Source organism: Nannobrachium achirus (assembly GCF_963921795.1).
Source record: "Nannobrachium achirus genome assembly, chromosome: 18".
Taxonomy (NCBI): domain Eukaryota; kingdom Metazoa; phylum Chordata; class Actinopteri; order Myctophiformes; family Myctophidae; genus Nannobrachium; species Nannobrachium achirus.
Window position 1 is genome coordinate 39966707 of NC_137825.1, and position 26342 is coordinate 39993048.

General features: G+C 42.9%; 1 protein-coding gene across 1 annotated transcript in view; it reads right to left on the reverse strand.

Annotated features, from left to right (window-relative positions):
- The window catches only part of reep3b (receptor accessory protein 3b), a 46061-nt gene extending 20016 nt beyond the window's left edge, over window positions 1-26045 (reverse strand). Inside the window, exons 1-5 of the mRNA XM_080748288.1 lie at window positions 25697-26045; window positions 11399-11471; window positions 3461-3537; window positions 2726-2846; window positions 1851-1964 (exon numbers count right to left, since the gene is read on the reverse strand). Of these exons, the coding sequence (XP_080604414.1) occupies window positions 1851-1964; window positions 2726-2846; window positions 3461-3537; window positions 11399-11471; window positions 25697-25728 (417 nt within the window). The 5' untranslated portion in view covers window positions 25729-26045. The remainder of the gene's footprint in view (window positions 1-1850; window positions 1965-2725; window positions 2847-3460; window positions 3538-11398; window positions 11472-25696) is intronic.
- Between the last annotated feature and the right edge of the window lie 297 nt (window positions 26046-26342).

Sequence of the window (26342 nt, forward strand, 5' to 3'; positions counted from 1 at the left end):
ACTTTATACTAGACAAAATACAGCCAGCAGTGATTGTAGTGCACAAACCCCAATGTAAATGTACAGGGGGGTTACATTGTATGCTACAATGACGGGTACAGGTGCAGTCATGATTTCTTTCTATGAGACCACATTCCCCCACCCCCCAAAAAAAGCTATAACTGCCTGTTTTGAGTGCTAAGATAGATTTAGAAACCAAACCATGAATAAAGTCCCAGGAGAAATCCTCACAGATGCTCTCTGAGCTTGTTGGGTTGAGCCTGTCTGGCAGTTTCAGACAAGCAGGTTTATATAAGATTTAGTGGGTTTCGTTTGTGCCAGGCAAGGTTAATCAATTCACGAACCCCCCCTTTTTTTAGGAGGAAAAGTTTTAAAAGGATTTCAATAGTGTAATGACCTGTGAGAATAGGCTGAAAACGAGGAGAGGAGAAGAGGAGAGAAGAGAAATAAAATGAAGGAAGGCCTGAGAGATGGACAGACAGAGACAAGGATAAGTGGAGAGAGAATGTCTAGCTTTGATGGACTGATCAATAGCATGGTTAATGTAGACAGAGACATGGGAGGGATTTTAGTCCCTGACTGGCGTCACTATAGAGGAGAGGCTGGACACACACACACACACACACACACACACACACACACACACACACACACACACACACACACACACACACACACACACACACACACACACACACACACACACACACACACACACACACACACACACACACACACACACACACACACACACACACACACACACACACACACACACACACCTTAAGTAGAGAGCCGTTCAGCGCAGCCAAGAATGTCTAATAAAGTTGCTCTCTTCTTCACAGTTCATAGAGACAACACCCATTGCAAATACAGTATACCTACAGAAGTATGTACTTTCTCTATCCGACCGTTTACTTTTACAGATTTTGGATGTTTATTTTTTTGTTTTGTTCATTTTAAAATGTTCTCCCCGAATGTATTCATTGCTAATTTCCCCTATAGTTCCTGTCGCTGCTAACCTTTACCTTTTGGTCTTAGGGAGGGTGTAGACAACCACTTGGAACATGCTATCCCTCCCAGTTCTGCTCTCTGCTGAACAGGCACCCTGACAAACCAATAGGAGTCACTAGTGCACTCCCCTACCCACGGCCACGAACTTGGCCAATTGTGTTAATTGGAGCGCCCGGCTAACCTGGAGGCACCGTGGAGGAATCGATCCCCTAATCTCCACGGTGGTGGGCAAGAACTTTACCCCTGCAACTGCCCGACACCCACTTATCAATCCAAAGTATTCTGTTGTAGAACTAGAGACAGAGAGGGACAGTCTTTCACGAATTTAGTGCGCTCACGTAATTTGAGATAAACGAGAACTTCGACGTGTTGGATGTACGTAGCACGTGAGAGGCTCAAATTCAACCACAAATGAAAAGGTGAAATGAAGATCGACTTTCACCGTTGCCATCATTCTACAGCACCCCAGATAAGAACGTTAGCTTAACCCAAATAAAGAACACAAAGAAACGCCATAAATGTGAAAGGTAAAACGTCGATAGGAGAACACATGCTTCCAGTCAGGATCCCCTGCTGGTATCCCCATCTGAGCTGTGAAACCTTAGAGGAGGATCAGATGGGACCAACTGATACACACAGGTATCCATGCAATGCTGATGAAACACACACACACACACCCCCACAGAATAACAATGTACACTGTGCCAATGCCTGAAGCAAGGGGTAGTCCAGGGACAGCGAGGGCACCCTGGGAAACAAAGTCAGACATACTACACACGCACCATTGCGCACACACAGACAAACAAACAAATACACACACATTCACACAAACTTACCCGGACAGCGGCGGTCACAGCAGCTGTAGCAGCAATGCTCAGGCCCTGTTTGCCAAAGTTGACCATGGTCTCATAGCTCCTCTCCTTGGCCTGGACGATGTAGTCATCTATCTCCTACACATAGACACACACACACAGTCAATAACAACACTTACACTATACACAATCCTCAAGGGGAATTTAAAATGGGTGTAAGTGATATCCACACTGTCGGGCAGAAACCTTGTCCAAAAATGTTACTTCTCAGGAAATAGGAAAAGAAATAGCTGGATGGATTCAATATAGTTTTTAATTGGATAAATATGTATAAAGCCCACAGAGCATTTTTTTTAATTGGTCCAGACAAAAAAATATCCAAAATAGCCAATCCAAAAGTTCAAGCTTGTCTAGGGTTGGATCTTTTGGTTTAGGATTTTAACGATTCCGGTTCTTTAATGATTTCCTCTTAAAAGTATGATTCCTTAACGATCCCCTTTAACGATTCCTATGTGGCTCCAAATGGACCATACAGGTCTGCAACTCTGAGGGTACAAATGGGTTCTAATTGAACCACTGGTATTGCAATTTTACACCCCACCCCAGCTCTGAGAGAGTGATAACTGGTTTCCGGAAACAGTTCCATCACATTTGGAACCTTTTCCGGAACCAGTTTATTCAGGGTCCTCAACGTTGGATCCGATTCCTCCGATTGCTCTGGTTCCGGAACCCAAACCTAAGCTTGTAGATCTATTTCTCCGCTACCTTTGCAAGCCGCTCTTGTAAAATGAAGTAGGGCATTCATTTACGAAACAAACATAAAAGGTTGAGATATGGAGATACAAGCTTTCTGCCTGACAGCTACAGTATGATGTGAGTGAGGGATGGATGGATCTTACCCTCTCTCTGGAAGACAGCAGTGGATGGAGACACTTCCTGTAGATGAGACTGGCTCCTCTGGTGTACGGCGAGAGAAGCCAGATGACGAAGGCCACCTTCAGCTCATAATATAGAGGAAACCTGGAGAAATACAAATACACATATTTAATAGAGCTTTTTTTAAGCGTTTATTTTTTACTCAAATCTTTGTTTCTGGGGCGTCCCTGGAATGGAACATTTTGAGATGGGGGTCCCTGGCCAAAGATTATGGGGGTCTTTGACATGGAAAAGTTTGAGAACCACTTATATAGCATCAAAGGTTTTTCAGAAACCGTTAGGATTTAGCAGACATTTTGCAGGATCGGCCTCAAGTCTTGGTTTAATGCACGGTCAGATCTTCCGTGTTCATTTAACCCGGACAGGGTACAAAAAATGCAACGAATCTCCAAATGTTCACAATATTTAACAGCAGTCAGCAATTTGGTTTTATAACTTCCAGTTGTAAAAGAATCCAAGATTTATAGCACTGGTATGCCTTTAACCACTTTAAGCCTGGTGTACCAATTTTAGGCCTGTCATTATACAGTATATGTGCCAGAATTGCACAAATAGACTTTGTGATGCACGGATAATCTATTTTCACTATCCATGGTGTATGACAACATATGTCTGTGTTGTGACTGTGAGTGGCGGTGATTATTGTGTGTGTGTGTGTGTGCATTATGTATCTGTGTGCGCGTGCGTGTGTGCCTCACCATGCCAGTGTTAGGTCAGTCACGGTCTCCACCACAGTGTAAAGGGCAAACACAATCCAATACATCATCCACCGCACCTACAAAGACAGAGAGAGAGAGAGTGAGAGGGGGGGACCATTGGGAATCATTCATATTCACTACCATGATCTTTAGAGAGACACAGAAGACAATAAATATCCAGCAAGGCCGAGTTCTTTTCGACACCCCGGCCGTCCCGTGGCGGACCGGAGCCAGAGCTGAGATCTTATCGCGGGACCGGAGCATCGCGGAGGGTTAAGATTTTTACAATTTAGGCATTTAGCAGAGGCTTTTGATCAGAGCAACTTGCGGTAAGCACGGCAAACACGCACATCAAATGCAGATAGAGAGTAGTAGTGCCTCAGTAAACTAGGATCACACGTAAACTAATAACCTAGCATCGGTCTAAAGTTAAACAATATACCATCAAAATAATAATAAATGTGTACATTGAAACAATAGGATACCAGGTAAATACTTAACCTAGCAGCATCTGTCTATATCACCTGCTAATCTACATTTTAACATTGTGGTCAAGAAAAAACAAGCCCCTAAGTAACAAAAAAGAAAACATGAGAACAAATGTCAAGTCTGCATGGCATTGGTCGTCATAACTAGGTGAGAAACCAAATGGACCCGTAAGGGCCCATTTGGACCCCTAGTCTGAAGCGGTACTGGAATCACAATTATTAGTAACGATGATCTTTGATGGAAAGGGATGCTTCATTGAAAATGGTTAATATAACCATTTTCAATTGCTCATTGAGATCATTGGCACCATATCAAATGGTATGTAATGTTGTCTGTAATGTATTGTGTTTCTGTGAGCCTGATGGATGGGGAGATGGGATGTACAGTCAGTGTTCTGATTATTATGAAACTTTGTGTAAAGACGAGGAGACAAGGGCAAGGGGCAAAAGCTAATCAAATAAGGTATATGATTGAAGTTTCACAATAACACGATTGTGATCAAAATCGCGATTTCCCATTAATTGTACAACCCCAATATATTCTCTAATATATAATCTAATAACATAACATACAATGGTTTTCAAAGCAGGGTGCAGGGACGCCCAGGGACCTTGATTATAACTCACCACAACTCAATTCACAATAATTACTACAATATAAAAAATGTATGAGAGACTATTATAACCATATTTTTCAATCTCACCACTATGAATATATAATTTAGTTCTCGATGTACAAATTAGACATTTCTTATGAAAGCAGTCCAAATATGGTTAGACATGGAAAGAATGTTCCTCTCAATACATTAATATATAAAAATGTATTAAATACAATGCTTTCCATACATTTCCAGAATCGATTACACGACTATCAAGACCTGTACAATTAATGGGAAATCATTTTCAATCGATTTCTCTGACTTATATGGGAATTCTGATGCCTGATTTATTCTTGGAAGTGCCAATAATAGGCAAACTACATATAACAAGCTACACTGAACTACAACTACTACACTGTAAATAGCAGATCTACATAAGGCTCACAACGCGATGTGTCGTGAGCTTTAGGATCTGCTATTCTCGGTGTGCGACATGGCACGCATCCAAGTATGAATCAGGATTCAGGCATGAGATGTGTGTAGTACAGCAGAGACCATGAAACTGATGCAGTGACCACCAAGTTGGTTCTCTCTCTCGCTCTCTATCTCTCCATCTCAGCCCTTAGCAGTAGAGGGCATTTGAGGTCTGTGGCCTCTTCTTTCTCTCCCTCTCTTTTCATCTCTTACAATCTCCCTCCGGACTCGTTCCCATGTCTCTCTCTCTCTCTCTCTCCCCCTCATAACCCATTTCTCTGTTGTTCCTTTCTCTCTGCCCTGCTCTCTTTCTCGCTCCATCCATCCATTCATCCATCTCTGTATGCCTGACGGCCTCCTCCCTTTCCCTCTCTCTACAAGCTCTCTCTTTTTGCACTATTTCCATATCAGAGCCAGTGAGACAGAGAGAGAGAGAGAGAGAGAGAGAGAGAGAGAGAGACAGGCAGTCACATGACAAGGCTGAGGTATTAGCCCTAACTCTCCTGCACCACTGAACACAAACACACACCCCGACACTAGCTAATGAAATGTCACTGCCAGAAACTGTGTGTGTGTGTTGGGGGGGGGGGGGGGGGGGGGGAGTGAGTGCAAAGTCCATACACACACACACAATAGCAGGGTGACATTCATGCTCAAATTCTCTCTGTCTATCTCACACGCACGCTCACTTGCACACACACACACACGCACGCACGCACGCACACACACACACACACACACACACACACACACACACACACACACACACACACACACACACACACACACACACACACACACACACACACACACACACACACACACACACACACACACACACACACACACACAGAGTGGTGTTTCTCCCTGTGGTTTGGTGGAATTAGTACCTCCTGGAGCTCTGTCAGCATTACTACTGGTGGACTGCTTAATTACTGACCTTACTGTGAACCCTCACAAGCACGCACGCACACACGCACGCACGCACGCCAGTGTGACAACAAGCTATAATGTTCAGAAGGATGATCAATGATAAAGAGCGAGTGAAATGGAGAGGAGAGAGAGCAGAGGAGAGTGACAATCAGGACAACATATCGACGTGTCACTCTAGTCCTGTCCTCATTTAACCACGCTTAACCCTGGCCTCCCCATTGTGGCCATGTCATTATATAGGCCGGGGAAGCTCACTACGGCTTGCATTGAAACGCATCGTGAGCTTGTAGATCTGACATTTTCCAAATTGTTTCCAACATTTCTGGTGGTTTAGTTAGTTTGTATAGTGTTTAAGTGGTCGACAGCTAAAACCCTACTTAGTTGACCGGGGTGCCTCAGGGTAGTACTGCCTCTATAATTTAGCTCTACACCTAATCTCTTTCCCCAAAATCAGCAGACCTACAAGCTCACAACTTGTTGCAACTTGCAAGTGACACGTTGTGAGCTTATAGATCAGGTATTCTTTGGCAAATGGTCACCCCGCTTTCGACAAATGTTGGCCTATTATTACACGCCCAGAATAGGGACGGTAGGGTTCAAGTGGTTAAGTATAAGTGGTGGCTAAGTGGTTAATCTCCTCCGTCTGCCTTCCCTGCTCTATTCTTTGTTTCTCTCTCTTCACCCCCCCCCCCCCCCCCTCCTCTACATCCCCCGCACTCATATCATTTCATCAGTAAGGGAGCACATTAACATGTGACCTCAATGAAATATATGGCGGCCATTTTGCCTTCCCCGAGGCGATCCCAGACATTTACTGGCCGCGCGGTCTGTGAATAACTGCCTTCCATTTAGAAAAAGAGAGGGAGAACACCTGACATCAGCGCTTTCCGTTTCGCCGTGCCTGCTGGTGTAGCTTGGTACTGCACACTCAGATGAACTTCACTGGCGTCCCCGCTGTTTCATTATAGCGGCTCGCTCACACACACTCTGTGTCTGTCCAAGAAAGACGCTTGAATGGAGAGAACAATAGAAAAAGAGGCCGACCAAGCCACAGCTTCCATGTTATAGGGACGGAATTCCAGAAGAGAAAGTGGATTATACTAGACAGAGTAAAGAAATCCTCAGTGTTAATGTATCCATTTGAAACCGAGGCAATGTACAAAATGCTAACAATGTGTATGCTCTTTTTCTCTCTTTTCTTTTTACTGTAAATGTCTTTGTCCACAATGGCCACATACTGTAGTCGACATAAACCTCAACCATTTTCCCTAAATTGCTTTCTGTTTCTGAGACCTCACGTTTGTTTACATTTTGTCCATACTCAATAAACATTACAGAATGTGTCTGGAAATATTTGTTAATGTTAGCCTATTATAGGAATTATTCCAGGCATATTGATATCAATTGTATAGCCACTTAAACCCTATACATAGTTGGTCATATTCCCATGGGCCCAATACTAAGTTGACCATATTCCCATGAGCACTACACTAAATATCGCTGGAATGGAATGGATATGGCAGATTTCAGAAACATTTTGAGTAGTCTCCTAATACTTTCTATGTCAAATATTAATGCATATCTTGTAGAGATAGCAGTGCACTACATGTCAAGTGCCGTGAGCTTTGTACCATCAACACAGTAAAACAATGTTTTTTGTAGCATGTCTTTGCACGGTTGTCACAAAGAGACATTCCTGCAGATTTATTGTCCTTGGCAAACGTGTGTGACTCTGATACGATCGACGCCTAAGGGAAACCACCGTTTCGATAAAACCATGTGGGAGTCAACGTTTGGCAGCACCATTGCTAAACTAACATAGGAAAACTCGCGTCTCACTGTGTTGCACACGGCACACTCTACAATCTACCCCAATCTGTTGTATGGACAGTACATGCTGGGCTGGCTGTCAGAGCACTTGAAGGGTAGGCTACAGCTCGCTTGTTTGTTAGCAGAGGTTAGAGAGAGAGAGGCAGAGAGAGAGAAAGAGGGAGGACAAAGAGATGTGATATGAGTTAAACATACGCTACCAAAACAAATTGATGATGCATGTAGAATCATTTCATTCACAGATAATTATTTGTCTCATTGACAAACAATAAGTGCATACAGCCACATGATGTCCAGGGTAGGGTCACTGGATCTCACAAGCAGACAGACGACAGTGCATCCAAAGCCTAGCAGTCTAATAATGCATTATTGAACTACAACGCCTATTGGAGATAACCTTAGAAAATAAAGCTTTGACCTTGCTTGCTATATTTCTGCTGTTACAAACATTGTGTCACAGACACAGGGTTGTGTTACCAGAGCACAATATGGTATGGGTTCCTGAGCAGTATCCGTCTAAAACGGAGTAAAATTAGACTCGGTGAAATATATACTATGCCGTCTGTGAGAGTCATGTTCTAGAGTTTGGGTACTGATTAATTTGTCATTCTGGCAGAGAGCAGAAAACCGAGAGTTTGAAACACAGCAGGAGATGCAGGACACAGGGGTACAAAAACACAGAGAGAGAGAGAGAGAGAGAGAGAGAGAGAGAGAGAGAGAGAGAGAGAGAGAGAGAGAGAGAGAGAGAGAGAGAGAGAGAGAGAAAGACAAACCTGGCACAAATAGAGGGGGAGAGAAGGGTGGATAGAGGCAACTCTGATTTGCACTTCTGCTAAATGCCAAAACTGTACATTCTAAAGAAACCAAGATACAGTGAGAAAAAGTTTGAGTGTGAGAAAGGCAAAAATAAAGCAAGAGTGAGTGTTCAAGTGGTAGAAATCCTTACTGAGAAACAAAGAAAGCAAAAACATAGTCCCTTATCATGATGCATCTTAGAATAAGAAAATGTCCAGACCTCTAATAACAGGAGGTGAATACTGAGTACTGTATCACAGCAAGCCAAGCTCCAAAGCAGAGATCATGACATGTAGGCCGTTCTCCCCGACTTAACTTGATGAGAACATTCTTCCTAAGGATGCAAGTCCGTTCTTGGCATTCTGGTATTGCGAACGGTCAGGACTCACAAGTCACGACTTCTGACAATATAATATTATTGGCTCATAGTATTGTGAAAAGTCCAGGCGAATATGTGAATGAATAATGTTACAGTGTCAGTAACAAATTCAACTGAAACGGATGCTATCCAGCTGGTTGTTGTGGTTTCCCCATTTATCTAACTTTACAGTATGTTTTGCATAGTAGCAATCAAAATACAAATGTGCTACAACGCTAAGAATGATTTATATGGGGATAATGTTCCACAATCTTTATGTATTTTGTTATTCTCATGTTGCAAGTTGATCAGAGCATGCAAAGTAGTGGCTAGTAGAACAGCTCCACTTACAAACCTATACCTACTGCTTTCTTTAAACACTGAACATGTAAATAATGTATTACACTATTGCTAAAGGCACACTTGTGATTCATTTTTTAACACTTTGGGAGTAGAACAGAGGGGCCAAGGGCGACAACACATTTAACTTGTTTTACTTTCACCCTTATGCAGGTAATTAAAGATCATGAAGCCATCGGTTTATATGCTGCTTGGATAGGGTTATTCACTGCACTACAACTGGGAAGGAAAAAAACAAACGCTCACGTCAATATTGCATCTGTGTGCCCTTTTATCTGTTGGATTGCTGCTCTCTTCTCAAGCTCTCTGTTTGGCTGTTCCAACAGACACAGAGGGATCTCCCTCCCTGATGAACTGCGGCACTGATTCAACAAACTCAGTCGGGTGATCAGACCATCCTATTGTCTGACTACCGCCACAATAGCACAGGGGGGAAACTACTGCAAAAAGAACTACAGCTGATTGTCAGCCACAGATGCTCAATGACAGCGACTTGGTGTGCATGGCATGGGCCTTAACCAGTAAATAAATCTGGTAAAGAGGTTTCTGTCAAAATATATTTTCAGAAAGTTTTTTTAACACATTAAGAACGGGAACCCATTTTTTAGGTTTTTACCTTTCAAGACGGGAATCCATTTTGGGGTTGTTGTTGCTATGTACAGTACATTTTTTAGAATCGGCATCAGGTCTAAATGGGTTAAACAATATTAGGAAACAAGCCCAAATAAGGAAAATAATACCAATATTTACAAGCAACTTTACAGAATAACAAGCCCAAAGTCGCTTATAATAAGCAGACATGGCAACACTGGCCTTAACCCGTAAACTAACCACGCTGAGCTGCGCGTTGATAACTCAGTCAGCCTCCTACGTTACAGGCTGGAGGCGTCACATGCAACGCTATCAGTTACATCTCTGTTACTAACACCTCTCATCCTAGAAACCCACTAAGGATAAACAGGTGGCCCCCTGGAAAACTGGCATTAGGTGCTGCAAACGGATCTAACTAACCGGTGCCATTATAAACACAAAATGCTAAATGAAGGATTAATTCCAAAACATCTAACATACGCCACTGACACATCTAATTCGATGTTAATAATAATGTACTCTATGTATACTGGCCTTTCCCCAATTTTTGCCAAAACATAATAAATTGTGGGCATTTTGTAATTAAAACTGGCATTCACACATTGACCCAAGACTTCTCTCCATTGTAAGGCATTGTGTTTAAAAGTAGCACTAAAAGTCAAAGTCCTATTTAGGAGTCACATACTTGCCCTTTCACTCTCTCTCTCTTCATGACAGCAGTCTAATGTCAGGTCTTGTGTGCCATTGTTTGCTATAAATGTATGTCTGGGCGGCGGCAGCAGCAGATATGATGACACCTGTTCCTCCCTCGCTTACACTCTTCCTAGCTCCATTCTAGCTCATACACAAACCATTTTTGAATGGTTTATATCCAATATGATTCATTAAATCATAATGGACAAGCGTTTCGGAGCATAACCTAACGTCGCCTCAGTTTGAACTTTAACAACAAAACACAGGCAAACAGGGCTCCCGGTTGCCTGAGAGTCCGCTCAGTGTAAACAGAGGAACAGCCTGCATGGACTGTTTGGCCTTGTGAGTCATAAATAAGACAGAAAGAAATACAGACAGGCAGGCAGACAGAAAAGCAAATGAGTTGAGAGGTGGGTACCATCATTCTTCCACATGCCTGTGCTCGTAGTCTGAAGAAGTACAAGACATGTCCGCACATATAGTGGCAAAGTGATTCATCCAATAATTAAGAACCATTTCTTAAATATATTTTCAGGGGAAGCAAAATAAAAATTTCTCCTGTAATGACATGACCAAAATAGAGATACTAGTTTGAAAGTGGTTAACTGTTGCAGCCCTGTCCATTTGCTACTCGATATTATTATATCTTTTTATTGTATTATAATCCATTTGTTTTGATAATGAAGTAAATCGATTAGTTTGAACAACAGTTGTACCCCTAAAGGTGACAGTTACACCAATGCTCACACAGAAAAAGGATCAGTGCCAAAGCAGTGTGTGATGTGTTGTGTTGTTGGTGTGTGTGTCCTATACTTACATATTCCTTAACATTTTTGGTCTTGACTGCTTTGTAAGAGTAGTATGCAGGATACAGGGTCCCAAACATTAGCCTGGTGGGAGGGAGAGAGAATACGGTCAGTAAAATAATTGATCAATTCTGTTTTTAACTCATTCTGTGCCGATCCCGAACTAGTTCGGCTTTATTTCAATCCAATACAATTTTTTTTTTTATTAATTCACTTATCCCGAGCTGCTTGTAGAGTCGTGGGTGGTCCTGGCTCGCTAGCCGCTAGCCAGTTAGCCATTCTACTCTGTCCGACGATATATTCCATTAAAAATGGTTTAAAATACATTTTTGAGCTCCCCAATGTTCACCCAATGTTCGGTGCCGCTTCCGATGAGTACACGAGTGTGCCGATCCCGAAGTAGTCCGGCTTTTTTTAATTAAATGAATAAAATGATAAGAGGCCTTCTGAAGCCTGGCCTGATTTTTCTAGCTACTAGCCGAAAGCTAGCAACCTCCCGGCCGGCCGTAATTTGCGAACGAAATCGCCAATCTCCGCCTAATCCAATGAAAGACCACATCTTTGAAGGCTTATATCTCTGGATTGTGTCTTTAGGGAAGCGGCGCGAGGTTTATTTACGGCGAAATCGCCCAAAAATGATCTTTTAGATGACAAAATGGGAATAGCCATTCTGTTAGCATTATCATCCGGGACATTTCCATGACGTGCATGAACGTGAGCACGTGAGGTCCTGGAAGGTGAGGTCCTGGAAGCTAAAGCGCTGGCCTATGAGAGATACCCTGGCATTCCTTGGCCCCTAGAGGGCGCTGGCACGGAATGAGTTAACACTAAAATGTGCATCATTTACCAGTATGACAAAGCCATTATCTTCATACGTACGATATGTCCATATCAGCTGATCTAAAGTCTGTTTCAGATTTTCTCCATTGTCTTGGAGCCAGTATCTCACAGCATAACTCCAAGGGTGATGATACACATGTTCCCTTTTCTTTTTCCAACCCTGTCCTTCAATTCCTTGCTCTATTCTGCACAAACAATCTGGAAAGTAGAAAACCCACTTTGCCAGACTATACGAGGCTTACATACAAATCTTTCTTCCAATTTTCCAGTCGAGAAGCGTGAGCCGCCTAGCCCGAGAATAATTTGCTCTCTTATTTTCATCTTCATGTGATGCCGCTCTGGGTCTTGACCCAGTCTCTGAAAAACCGCCGCAATAGAATACAATGACTCATTGTTTCCTCTGTAATCTTCTGGGAGTAATTTTTGGTGTGTTCCGCATATGTCACCCCCCAGTTCTGCTGTAATAGGTTTCAGCATAAATACTGGTATTAGATGCATAGCAGCATAGTACAAAGGTTCTAAATACCGGGCCAACTTTAGTCATATTTTGAGGAAGCTTGGCTACGGTACAGTATGTCTATAACGCTAATGCCCAAGACGGCGGAATGACATCATCACCAAATATACACGCCTCGCGAGTCGCTACACGCTATGAGAGCTTGTGGACCACCATTTTCGGTGTGCAACACTGCCGTACGATTAAGTATAATAAGGCTTAAAGGAGAGCAACCCACATGAGAGTACAGTAGAGAGTAGAAGTAGACAGTATAAAGGGCTTTGTGGACGGTTGAGTGGTCACTGTATATGATCTCCTGATAACTGCTCACAGTGACAAAGCTGTGCTTTCACTAGACTGCAGTGTGAAGAACAACACGTACTGGCGTGCACGGCACACGCATGCACACAAGTACTAAAAGGTCACACACACACACACACACACACACACACACACACACACACACACACACACACACACACACACACACACACACACACACACACACACACACACACACACACACACACACACACACACACACACACACACACACACACACACACACACACACACACACACACACACACACACACACTGTAACAAGGGCAGTCTGTTCAACCACTTTCCTCTCAGCTGAGTTCCATATATTCTGACTGATGTGTGTGTGAGAGCGAGAGAGAGACTAAAATGGTTCTGCAGTCAGGCCTGCAGGATGGAACAATGTACCATATACTTGGACACTCCCTACTTCTCAGCCCAGTCCCCTCGCTCTCTCTATTCCCATTCCCAACCTCCTCTCTCTACTCCCTTTTTTTCCTCCCTCCATCTCTCAACTCCCCCACACTTTCTCTCTCCTCTACACATCCCACCCCACCACCCCTGCCCGCCCCCTCTCTCTGGCTCAGTACCCACTGGCTGAGCGAGGTTACCATTTATACAGCACAGCGTGTTCCCTGCACCCGTACACACAGACAGCACACTGAATAGGAGAGGCTGTTCCCACTGGCCCGCACACTCTACACTCCAACTTCATTACTGGGACCTCTCCAGGGTTTGTTTGGTTTATTTCCAGCTTCTCACCTCCCTGGTGTCATGAGGCTTTTTTATTTTATTTCCGGGGGTATAGCCCTAGATATTTTGAATTTGTCGTGACGAACATGCTGCAACTCTGTGACACCGCACAGCCGAGAGCGACGTTCGAACTCAAAACGCCTGTATGCCCCGGATCCGCTGAGGCAGCAATGTCTGTGGTTGTTCTCAAGTAGATGTAATCTTTTTCACCTCGTACATGTCCTCTAATATTAACCAACCATTAGATGGTAAAGTCCATCAGAAAATCAATCCTCTCACAACGTTACGGAATAGTGAAGTGAGACAAACAAACACAAGTCAGAAAGTCCGACATGAAAGCAAAGCAAAACAGACAAACACAAGCTACTAACCTCTAAACCAACTATAAGTACACTGCCATGTTAAGTGGTCTGATGGGTGGGCCACAAAAGAGGCTGCTGATCCAGAAAAGGTTGGAAAGTGGGAACCACTGCTCTGGTTGGTCCAGTGCTGACACGGTTAAATATATGCACAGATTACGATCTACTGCCAACAAGCCGTTTGTCTGACACACACAGGAGTGGCTGGCTGGCGGGGTTGAACCTTACCCTGCTGCACCATCCAACAACTCCAGTGTTGGTGACTCACGTTACCTATTAAGGCAAGTAGAGCAAGTTCACATGCATGCGCATGCACGCACACGCGCACGCACGGGCACGTGCACAACTCTCCTCCAGCTGAAACACTAGCTATTGTCTACTGCAAGAGAGGGGCACGTTTGTGAATCAGGTCGATCGGCAGCACAGCCCCATACATCACGCTGGCAGGTACAGGATTTGTGGATTTAAAAGCGGCAAGGGAGCTGGCCCTGAGTAAACGAAAGGCAGCGGTTGCTGGAAAAGAATGACACCCTTAACACACACACTCTGAAATGCAGATGTTAACGTTTGTGGAACAGCAAACAAATTTAGTTAACTGTTCCACAAACGTTAACATCTTCCCTGAAGAGTGTAGGCCAGGGGTCTTCAACGTTTTCAGGCCAAGGACCCCTTAGTTGAGAGAGAGACGAAGCAGGGACCCAACAACTTTTTCAGAGATTCCATATAGTTTCATTGTTTGACAGCATGATCACCTGGTAACTCCCTAATCGGGAGATAAGTGACCATCAGGTCGACACATACACAAACTTTAGAAGGCAATCGTAGCCAATCAGGAGGGAATATGGTATTTTGGATTCATGTCAATTTGTGTTTTCAGATATTTAACCAGTGCCACTTGAACTGTCAATACTTAATAAACTTGACCTTTCACTATGTACTTAGTCTGCCCTTTTCCCCCTCTACAACAACCCTCTTTGCCAAAAATAGCCGATCTACAAGCTCACAACGCCTCGCAGCGCAAGGCGTTGTGAGCTTGTAGATCTGCTATTTTTTTATAAAAAAGGAGAAAAAGGTTTCTATCACACAAGGATTTGGAGGACCCCCTATAATAACTCTGAGGACCCCCTAGGTGTCCCGGACCCCATATTGAAGATCCCTGGTGTAGGCTTTTAATAGTATTAAGTAAGATAAAAGAAGTAATATATATTGATCAGATAGGTCTGATCAATATGTAGACAGACTTCTTCATGACCACAAACCACTCACTGTAACTGTAATCTAAGCCAACACTTCTTTTTGCTATCTTTCCATGTTGCAGTGAAGACATTTCATCATATAGATATAGGCCCAAGGCAGAGTATTTACCGTGAACCGCTTGTAAGTGTGCTGTTTACTTTATTAAACAGAGTCAGACCGTGCTCAATTGATTTTCCTTCTAGAAGTAACCATAAAGTAATGGAAAGCCCCGCATCCAATTGTTTTAATGAGCCTGGGTCTTGAAGCCAGAGAGAATTGTTTCTCATCTCGATCCTAGACAATAAAAAAAGATGTAGAAGAAACCTTGTTATAACCTAGAACTCGGGGGTAAGTATAGTGTGGCTCCTACAGTACATACAGTGCTTATCCGACATAGAATCCATCTGGAGAAACAGACATACAGTTTAGAAAGGCTTACAGAAACAATGCGTAAACAGTAGTAGCACTTTAATTACCAGGCTGTTATCTACACAGTGATCTGACCCAGCATGCAAGCAGATGACTGGGTGTGTTGACAACATAATTACAATGTCTCCAATTCCATTCTGATAGGGCTGCAGCCATGGATTTTTATAATCAACAACATTGATTAGTGTTTAAGCTGTATATACTACTTCAAGTACTGTACAACAGTGTGACGTAATAAGAGCTACAAGCTCACAACGCGTTGCACAGCAACAGCCTAAATAAATATTCCATACCAAACAATGCCAACTGCCAACTGAAGGGCAACTTTGAAAGAATGTGACACTATAAATAAGACAATAAATAGAGAGATGCTATGGCAGTCACAGTGTCAATGTACAGCTTTCAACTATGGGAGTTCCTGTGTTGACTGATTCCGAGTCTGACTCATGACTACTTGACCTGTCCCTCTGACACTGCAATTTGTTTTTTTCGTATTAAGCTTGGGCAGATACACGCTTTATGAATAACATTCAAAGAACCTGGCTATCACTGACATGCAGCTACTTCAGTCAGGAGTATATATAAACTGAATGTCAGATGACTAAATGTCCTTGAGCTTAATTAGCAACACTATTCCCTGATAATAATCAGAGAGAGAGAGAGAGAGAGAGAGAGAGAGAGAGAGAGAGAGAGAGAGAGAGAGAGAGAGAGAGAGTTAGAAGCCAGGGCTGAGGTTTCCACAACCAAATTTAAACTGACCTACAATTCAACCTGGCATGGTAGGAGGAAAGGAGAGTAGATGAGGATGACATGACAACAAGCGGAGAGCACATGAGAAGCTCATCAAAGTACTAGGCTATCCTGGGGCTTAGTGAACTGACACCACCCACTACTTCCGATGCCATGAGTTTAACTTGTGATTGTCTCTAATGTTTCAAATCTCACCCCTCAACATCTCAGAGATTAGATCTGCAACACCAGTACACAATGTTACGGATTCAATCAAATACTGTTTGAATTAAATGCCTTCTCTTTCGGTTTAAAAATGACAACCTTTACAAATAAATAGGCTACAGATCTGTAATAAATCACTTGTGAAATGTAACCTTATAGAGAACCGTTTGTTATGTATTGCATCTACACATCATAGACGTTCTGCAGTCTCCCACTCTCCCATCACATAACAGCTAACACCGGATCTCTCACTGCTGCTTACAAGGTGCTGGAACATGACATACCAAAGTAAGAAACCCCAGAAACACAAATTGTCCTTTGGACAGAATGGGAATGGGAGTCACATTTGTTAAATCGCATGTTATGTGGGACCTCCCTCTCCCCCGTCTAAATCCATTTACAGTAAAAGAAATGCCTCTCCCGGCCGCCTACAGTAGCGACGCGACAAGTTGAAACGAGGATCCTTTTTTTGGTATTTCTTCCAGCAGGTTCTCGACGGCGTCTCCCAGAGGAGTTCAGCTCAGGACAAGTGTTTATGCAACGGGAGGCCCAGGCGTCCAATCTCTGTCTGCTCTTTCTCCTCACTCTACCTCTTTCCTCTGCAGCACCCACCTTCCCTTTCTATCTCTGGGCTTTGCTGCTTCTCTTCCTGTGTCTCTCCCTTTTTCTCTGTTTGTGTCAATTCTTTTCTCCCTCTGCCTTTCCCCCGTCTCGCTTTATCTAGGTTCCTTACTTACACCTACACATGCTTTCTCTCTACACACTAGCCCCACATCAGCCACATGCACTCTCTTCATCTCTCGCGCACGCACGCACGCACGCACACACACATACACACACGCACAAGCCTACATTCAGACATATTGTCTCCCTCTTTCTGTGCTGTGTTCCATGGCCTTCATCCAGAGAACCACCTCAGCTAGCAGCACCAGGAGAAGAGCGGACAGCCGAGGCAGTTTATTTTCCTGCTGTTGCTATGGAAACAGCAGTACTGCTGGAGATCTCGCCTCTCTCTCTGTGTTGTTGCATTTCTCTTGTGTCGATTCTTTTTTGTCGTCTGTTCTCATCTCCCTCTCTCTCTCTCTCTCTCTCTCTCTTTCTCTGTGTGCCCTAGCCCTTGTACTACATGTTCCAACCATTCACATTTTCTAAACATTTCTCTCCATCTTTCTCTCCAACAGTAAGGTTCTCAAGCACAGCAGCACGGCAAAAAGCAGACGGGCGAGCCTCGATCATCTCCAAGGCAGCCATTTGAAAGCCTAAGTGCCGGGCTTGTGAGTCTTATTCAAGCTAATAAAGGCCCGCTGTTGTTGATGTTGTGCCTAATAGCAGGTATTTGTGTTTGATTGCTCTTAATTTGCTTTGACTGGACTGTTGGGCCTATGCTCTATGCATGCCATGCACCCACACGAGGGTGGGTCCAAAAGTGTGTCAACAACAACAACATAAACAAGCATCAAGCTCAATGACAGCATTACCAACACCATGAAGGTTAACCACTTCAAACCTGGCGTTCCTATTTTGGGAGGCAAACCTATTCCAAAAAAGATATACTGTTATGTTTTTAATGAAATAGCAGATCTGGACCTTTATTGCTATGTGTTTTCTTTTTGTTGTTTTTTTGTTTTGTTGCTATTGTTTGTTTGTTGATATGGTCTTGACGTTCCATGTAATTGTTTTTTTTTATTGTCTGTGTTTTGTATGTAGTGCAGGGGTTAAAGCAAAAAAAAATCCCGAGACGGAAATGTATTCCCCCCCCCCCCCCCCCTCCCCCTTGAAAAGCGTCTTTTTTATCGTTGCTGCCATGCTGCCATTTAACAGATACAACAGAAACAGGCTCCTGGTTCTCTCACCGTTTGACACGGTGACACCAGGACCTGAATGGCTTTCCCGTCAACCTTTTCATCCAGCCAAGCCCACCTCAATTTGTTTTTGACCGCACTGAGCACATCCGAGCCTTATTGTCGCTGCCTCCGCCCAGAACTCATGTGCAATTCCAAATAACGCGTCGCTGACTGAACCTATGCCACACGTGGGTAATGTTATGAGCGAAACACTGCGATGCAGTGGAGAAATCTCCGCCTATTGCCATGAACAGTGAACACCAATCATTCATGATACGTTGCTAATCGGTACCAATGAAACACCACCCCGAAGTATTTCATTAGCATCTGTATGGATCACTTTTGTGAGTGACAAATAAATCCCCTCGAATCTCTGATTTGCAAACATAACAAGTGTTCCGTTGCTTATAATGCAGAGAACGTAAGCAAACCATATAGACTGTAGAAAGCAAACGCGTATTGTCAATTACTGCTGCCCCCTGTAAACACATATTTAGATAGTATAGCCTACCTGCTGTTTACATGTAAAACTCCAGTGACTTCATCTTTTGACACTGCCATCCATACATTACAGAGAGAGCGACGTCTCATTCCTTTGCAGCATCCAGCTATTGGAATTCAGCGTAGGTCCAAAAAGTTTAACAAACTTCCAAACGGTGTACATCGTTTAAGCCACAGGAGCACTGTTTTCTATCATAAATATGAACTTTAGCCAAACTATTGCGGGTAATCCAAGTGATGTTTTGTTTATCCAACAGCATCGTCGCAGTTAGCTTACAGCAGCAACAAGTAGCTAGAGGCATTTCCTCTGTGTAGGGCGGATTTCAAAATAAGAGCCTAGCGTAATCTGATCAAGTCAAGTCACGTCAACTGGTTTTATTTTGAAGTCTACTTACAGGAAATAGTTGGTCTAAATTAGAACTACATGACACACCAGCAAGTCTACGCACCACAGTAGTAACTGATGCTATTATAATTAGCGCAGACGGTTCAGCTTTTTTTCTTTTTTTCCGAATCTTCTCTGATCTCATAAATAGCCCCTAGGGAATCCTCAAGACGGAAATCCGTCCCCAGGACGGAGAACTTTAACCCCTGTGTAGTGTCTATATGTCTTATTGTTTTAATGTTCAATATATTAACATACATATTACATACATATTCTGTACATTCTGAAATTTCAATAAATATATTGTTAAAAAAATAAAAAATAAAATAGCAGATCTGCAAGCCACAACACGTATACAATTATGCCAAGAGGTTAATAGCTGCTACAGACTTGTGATCTTAAAATAGGATGTAGTACCTCCTTACTCAAAACGTGACACAAATAAAAAGCATACATCTGTTTTAATTAGTATTATAAAAACAAGTGAAATTCTGACTGTATTTTGTGGCTAAATTTGTTCCATCATGATTGTTGTCCATAAACTCCTCTCTTTCTGATACAGTAAATGTGTTTATTGTGTTGCGTATTAATTTGTACCCAGGGCCAGTACGGTGTGTTGACTGTTACTAAGTCCAACCTCCTCCATAAAAGGGTTCTATCGGTTCTATGATAAGCTAATGGAGAGGTACTGGCTTCAGACCTGCTGTGTGCACGATAATCTGCATGGCAGACTGGTGTGCAGCGTGCAGAGACACAGCATGTGTATACCACTGATAACACAAACCAATAGAAAGTCTCTATACAAAACATAACCCATATAGGTTTCAAATAATTAACACCATTAGGCAAGTGTAAAATATCCTGTACGTCATACAACCTTGGTATGAACGAGAGCAAGGGCGACAGCATCTTTCATGAGTGGTGATGAACCCGATGAAGCACACTTTACTAAATGTGTTGTTCCCTTTTTGTCATGAACTAAAGGAATAAAGTCAAGTTATCATCTAAGTAAGTCAGTCCATTTGGGATACTAGCCCTTACCCGTTCAAAGATATGAGGTCCAAAATGATGTGCAGTGTGTGGGTTATGGGATGTGCACTGTGCACACAGTATATGAGGGATGGAAAGTAACTTTAACTGGTGCTTACTGCTTGCATGATAATATGTAGGAGCATCAATGTAAGAAATACCCGTTTCATTTAATGGCTACAGAGATACCGTGTACGGATCTGCATGATTTTTGGACAACATCTGTAACAGGGCCTAAAATGTTCATGTTAAAGCAAGGACATTCCTAGTGTGTGATTTGGTGTGTGTGTGTGTGTGTGTGTGTGTGTGTGTGTGTGTGTGTGTGTGTGTGTGTGTGTGTGTGTGTGTGTGTGTGTGTGTGTGTGTGTGTGTGTGTGTGTGTGTGTGTGTGTGTGTGTGTGTGTGCGCGCGCCTGTCCATTGAACTCAAAGGCTCTGGTATAAAAAGGACAATGTTTTTGACAAGTGCGTCCAATTTGTCATGTCACGACCTTTGTGTACCTGTCCTCATCCAGTCATCCTACTGGGACTGAGCCAGAGTGTCTGGCCATAGTGAAAAACAGCCTCACTGGCCAATCGCCCCTAACTGTGACTCACAGTGTGTGTGGGGTTAATGGATATCCATGAACCACGCACTCACAAAGGAAACCGGACCTACCTAGACTTGTAAACTGTGTGCATTGTAGGGCCCCTCTCTCTCCCTCTCTGCCATTCTTCCCATCCCCACCTCCCTATCTCTCCATTTGCCTCCACCTTTTTTCCCTTATTCCCCCATCTCTTGATTTCAACACCCCTGCCCCTCTCCCTCTCTGCATGCAGCTGAGAAAATATTCCTCTCCTGCCTTTAGATGGGCCTTTACTCTGGGCTCTAGGTCAACTTCCCTGGTTTCCTGACACCGTACACCCACTGAGGCTCCTGGCGTGCACAGAGCATGGACAGAGAGCCAGATGTAGGGAGGAGGAGGAGACTAGGGAGGTACAGAGAGAGAGAGAGCACGAGAGAGAGAGAGAGCACGAGAGAGAGAGAGAGAGAGAGAGAGAGAGAGAATATCTTAGATCTCTTAAGATCTGGGCTCCCACCATCTGGTTTGAGCTTCAGGATGGAGAACCTGATTACACGACTTTTCCTCGAAAAACACAGGGAGGGAATTGTTGGGAGAACTGCTGCCCCAGCACATTGGACTGGCTGCCGTCCAAGTCCATCCATCCCTAGAGGACTTTCTTATGGGAAAATAAATGGCAGATGTCAATCAAAGGAGAATCTTTCCACGTTTTTTCAGCAAGAGTTAAGGTACACGATATGCTCAAGCGGGCAAGACGCTACACGTTGTAAGAACTGATACACACGAATAGTGATATAGTATAGCTCAAGGGGCTTTTTTACAACCGAGTGTGTTTGCAAAGGCTTGTATATTTTTTTACTTGATGGACCGCAATAATAACAGATTAAAAAATAAAAAGGCCCCTGAACAAACTGTAAATGTACAAAATACATTCACCCATGCTACATGATTCATTCAAGAATCTAGAATTTAAAATGTCTTTCAAAAGAGTTCTATTGAGAAACTATTAGAACGCCATCGCAGTTGACAACTATTACAATTTTCAACACTAAAGTTCAAGATCGGAGTGAATGTCATGAACCCTAGTTAACAAATGATAGTCAACTTGCCATTATTTTATTCTTTTGAACGCTTAGAATTATAGATGACATAATGTACAATACATCTGGATGTGCTAAACATGTGTAATACCCCTTAGATATTAAAAGTAGGAATCCACATAGAAATGGCAAGGCTCCAAATGTGGATCTCTGACTTTGTGACCTGCGATGTATGACACCAAATTTAAGCAAGTTTTCAGCCTGATCCATGCCCCATTGACTTCATTATAAAATATAATAGTAAATAAATATTTCAAAAAGTATAAACATTGGATCCATGTAATCTAATACTGTATTAAACTTGAAAGAATATGTGACAGTGTGTAAGTTGTGTCTTATTTGATCTCTTTTTTTTTGTCTTATTTATTCTTTACTGTTGTCACTTATGTTGTTTGAAAATTGCAGACCTCTTTGTTATACTGGCCTTGACTACATGCTGCCCTATTTGTAAAAAATGTAAAATGTGTGGAGCTACTTCTGTTACCTACTGGCAGTGTGCATAAAAGGTTTGGCACTGTGTATCGGTTTGCGGATTAGCTCCACAGAAAGACACACAGACCCTTTCATGGACTACGAGCCTCTTGCAGAGCCACACTGTAAAACTTATTCCAGGCCGACTAGACTTTCAAAATTCTTGAAAGGCTGACTTTTTGAATCTGACGAGCTTTGTATCCTACAGCGACGTATGACAGGTTTATCTGCCACATCCCAGTGCGAGAATGCACACCCTGGCCTGCACCATCCTGAAAGACTTGCTCTTCACACACTGCTGAGAAAACTACATCTTGTGACTAGCAGGCAGACAAATCAATCTGCCATAAAGGATTAAGCTCCAATGTACACACTGCGTTCCAGGACTCTGTAATCCAACCATTTCAGCAGCAGCACTCTTCCTAGACATCGTGCAAATAATAAAAAGGTCAAAAAAGAAAAAGAAAAGGATGAGCACAAGGACATGATTCCAAGACAAGATGGATATATTCAATTATGTGCAGAGATTATGCAGTTCCTCCCTGTGGCTTTAATTCTTTCAAATTAAGAGCACATGTACAAGTGATTTAAAAAGGAAAAAAGTGCAGTTAAAGAATGTCACATGGCGGGCCAAAGACTTCAGCAGCCCCAGGAAAAATGCTAAGTATTTTTCAGATCATGGAAAAGTGAAAGAGAGAGAGCAAGACAATTGACAAAATATCATGGCACTATTCTTTTCAAAATACTGCTAAATGAGTTTAGGCAGCGTCTATTCATTGCTTGGTACTTCTGAATGTGTTCCCACATCCTTATACTGCTTGTAAAGGTAGCCCATGGGGACCCACCAGAAGTATGTGGCCCATTTTGGGTCATGACCCATAATTTAGAAAACCAGGATCTACGCCAGCATAATTACATATAAGTAGAGTGCCTACTGCATGCATTTAGACAACGATCCACGTAGCATTCTATTTGTGTTGTTGAGCTTCCTTTAGATTTACGAGTTCATGCAAGTGAGACAGCGGTCATAAACTTGTGGAATAGTTTGGCTTGTCTAGATTTGCTCCCACTTTAAATTCACTATCATTAGCGTGAAATGAAGTGATAGCATGCTACATGCTTGTAAAACTAAACCATATGGGCCATTTCTTCACAACAGACATATTTAATCATAGCATGTAACATTACCTAAGCCTTTAGGGTCTGCAACTCAATATGTCACATCAAAAGTATATAGGCTGTGCATCAAAGTATGACATTTTCAAACCCACAGTTATCTTGAATTTAAAAAGCATACCAAAACCCACTCAATCTCAGTTACATGGTTGCTGTCTGTGTGTATTCCAACAGGCCATCCTTTGTTCTGTGTCAGTAAGTGCTTGGGGTACATTTCACCAGCTAAGCAGTAAGAGCCAACATTTGGCCAACTACAGTACGTTTTCCTTGGCTTCGGAAGAAGGGTGGATTTTAACAGCGCCAGGGGAATGTGTTCCGGACGAATCGAAGTAAGAGCATACTAACAGTAACACTTTTAGAAGACAACTTAAAAGGACACTGGAAACCGTATGAGGCATTATCAATGAGGAAATAAAAATCCATTTAGATGTGTCATCCACACGAATCATTTCATTACACAATGGAAGATGTATGATAAAGATGATTTATGTTAGACTTCAAGAAGCAGGGAATACCCTCTCTTATTGTTGAATGAGAGGGAAAAGGAAGACTGTTATCTACTGTAGGTTTTTCTTCCCCTTCCTCCCACCTGCCCTGTCCACCAGCACATGACATTCCTAACCTCCAGAGATGGATGGTTATGTAACTAGCTGACTGTAAACAGAGACAAATGGAGCAGGGAGGGACATACAGTAGGCACGCGGACAGGAAGAAAAGAAAAGAAAGGGACCTGTGGGTAAAACGTAGTTGTTTTCTGCTCATGGCAAACAAGTTTCCCAAAAGACTACATCTGAATTTCTCTCTCTGTTCTCTTCTGTTAACGTGCAATGCTGGCAATAAACTGGCAAAATACTCAACTGAAGCATTCTCTATGCCCATCTGTATCTGTCCTAACAATAGTAAGTCGGGCAGGGCTGCTGGCTATTTATACCGCCTGTGACAAATGGTGAGTGACACAGTTGGACATGCTGAGACTTGAAATTCTACCTTTCCACTTTACTTAAGGCTAGACAGTCACAGCAACATCCTGGGTGTTAAATTATGAAATGCCCATTATGTGTCTCATTAAAGTTCTGTAATTTTTTTTTCCATAATCTGAGTAATATTTTGAGTCAGGATTTCATGGTGTAACCGTGATGGGTTGATTCATCAACATGAGTGCAAGGCCATCACTCATAAACAACAATAAGCTAAGTAACGTTAGCTTCATGGCTAGCAAAGCATTCACAGTTCACAAACAATAACAAAAATAGAAACAAAATACTTCATGGGCACAAGACATTGATGTCCAGAAAAACTAGACAATCTTTTAAGGCGTCTGGACGGCTACATAGTCGCCAACGCCTATGCTTTAGTGCAATGAATTGTGTATGTTTTTGCACAGACGCATGAACTTATGGGAACACACTGGCTCAAGTCACACAACAGCTAAAGTTAGCCAAAGGGAGCTAACATGTTAGCATAGCATGCTACTAAAGTTAATGTACACCAAACGTCTCAGTCCGACAGAAATGACGCTTTTGACAACTGAAGGAAGTGTCGCCGCACGTCACGTCGACACTTTTTTCAGATAAAAATGACGTCTTTTTTGTGGAACAACATGTTCGTGCGGCGAAGTAAAGCCAAACTTAGCTCAGTCGCGTGATCTCGTCTTTTAATCAACAGTATGAATTGAGTAAAAAGGGACCCCCAATTTAAACAAGCCAAAAAGCTTTATTGTGGTGTTAATCCTTTCAGTTGACCTTGTATCAGTGTACTGTTAATGTACTGTACTGTATTTTTTCCTATGCAAACTTCTCATAAAGTATTCAATCAATCAGGGGGGAAAAAACGTTCACTTGTTGGTCACTTACACAACGGATCTCGAGATAATCCAGGACACCATGATGATGGTCTTCTTTGCTTCGTCGTGTTCACTTTGAAGAAGAGATGGAACGTTAAGGTGTGTGAGAGAGAGAGGCCCAGATAAACAGACGGTGACGTTCTGTTTAAACTTCAGGCGAAACTTTCCGTTTCCAGGACGACAGAAGAAGGAACTACCGCGCAGACTGTTGTTATCTCAGACAACGACCATGTCCCAACGACATCCACGCTTTTCTAGATTATTATCCTACAGCCATCCAAGAAAAACATCTATCCGACTTTGTTTTCTGCCTTTTTTCATCAATCCATCCACCGGGGTCCACCCCTCTCTCTCCTCTCTCTTCTCTCTCCTCTCTTCTTGTCTTCAATTCCTGGCACGTAGAAAGGTGCTCCAACCAACGACTAATGACGTCACCAGGAAGAGACCACCCCCCGAGGCTCCCCATTGGTCAACCCCAGTGTGTTTACACCGACGATGAACTGTGATTGGCTCGGAAGGCTGGTCCACGTGACCCTCCAGTTTGACAGATGACGCCCGGTGACAGATCCTAGTGACTGAGAACCAATTAATGTGCGAAGCGGTGAGGTGAATCAGTTGTTTTGTCAATCGTACAGTGGAATCAACCCTCCATTGGT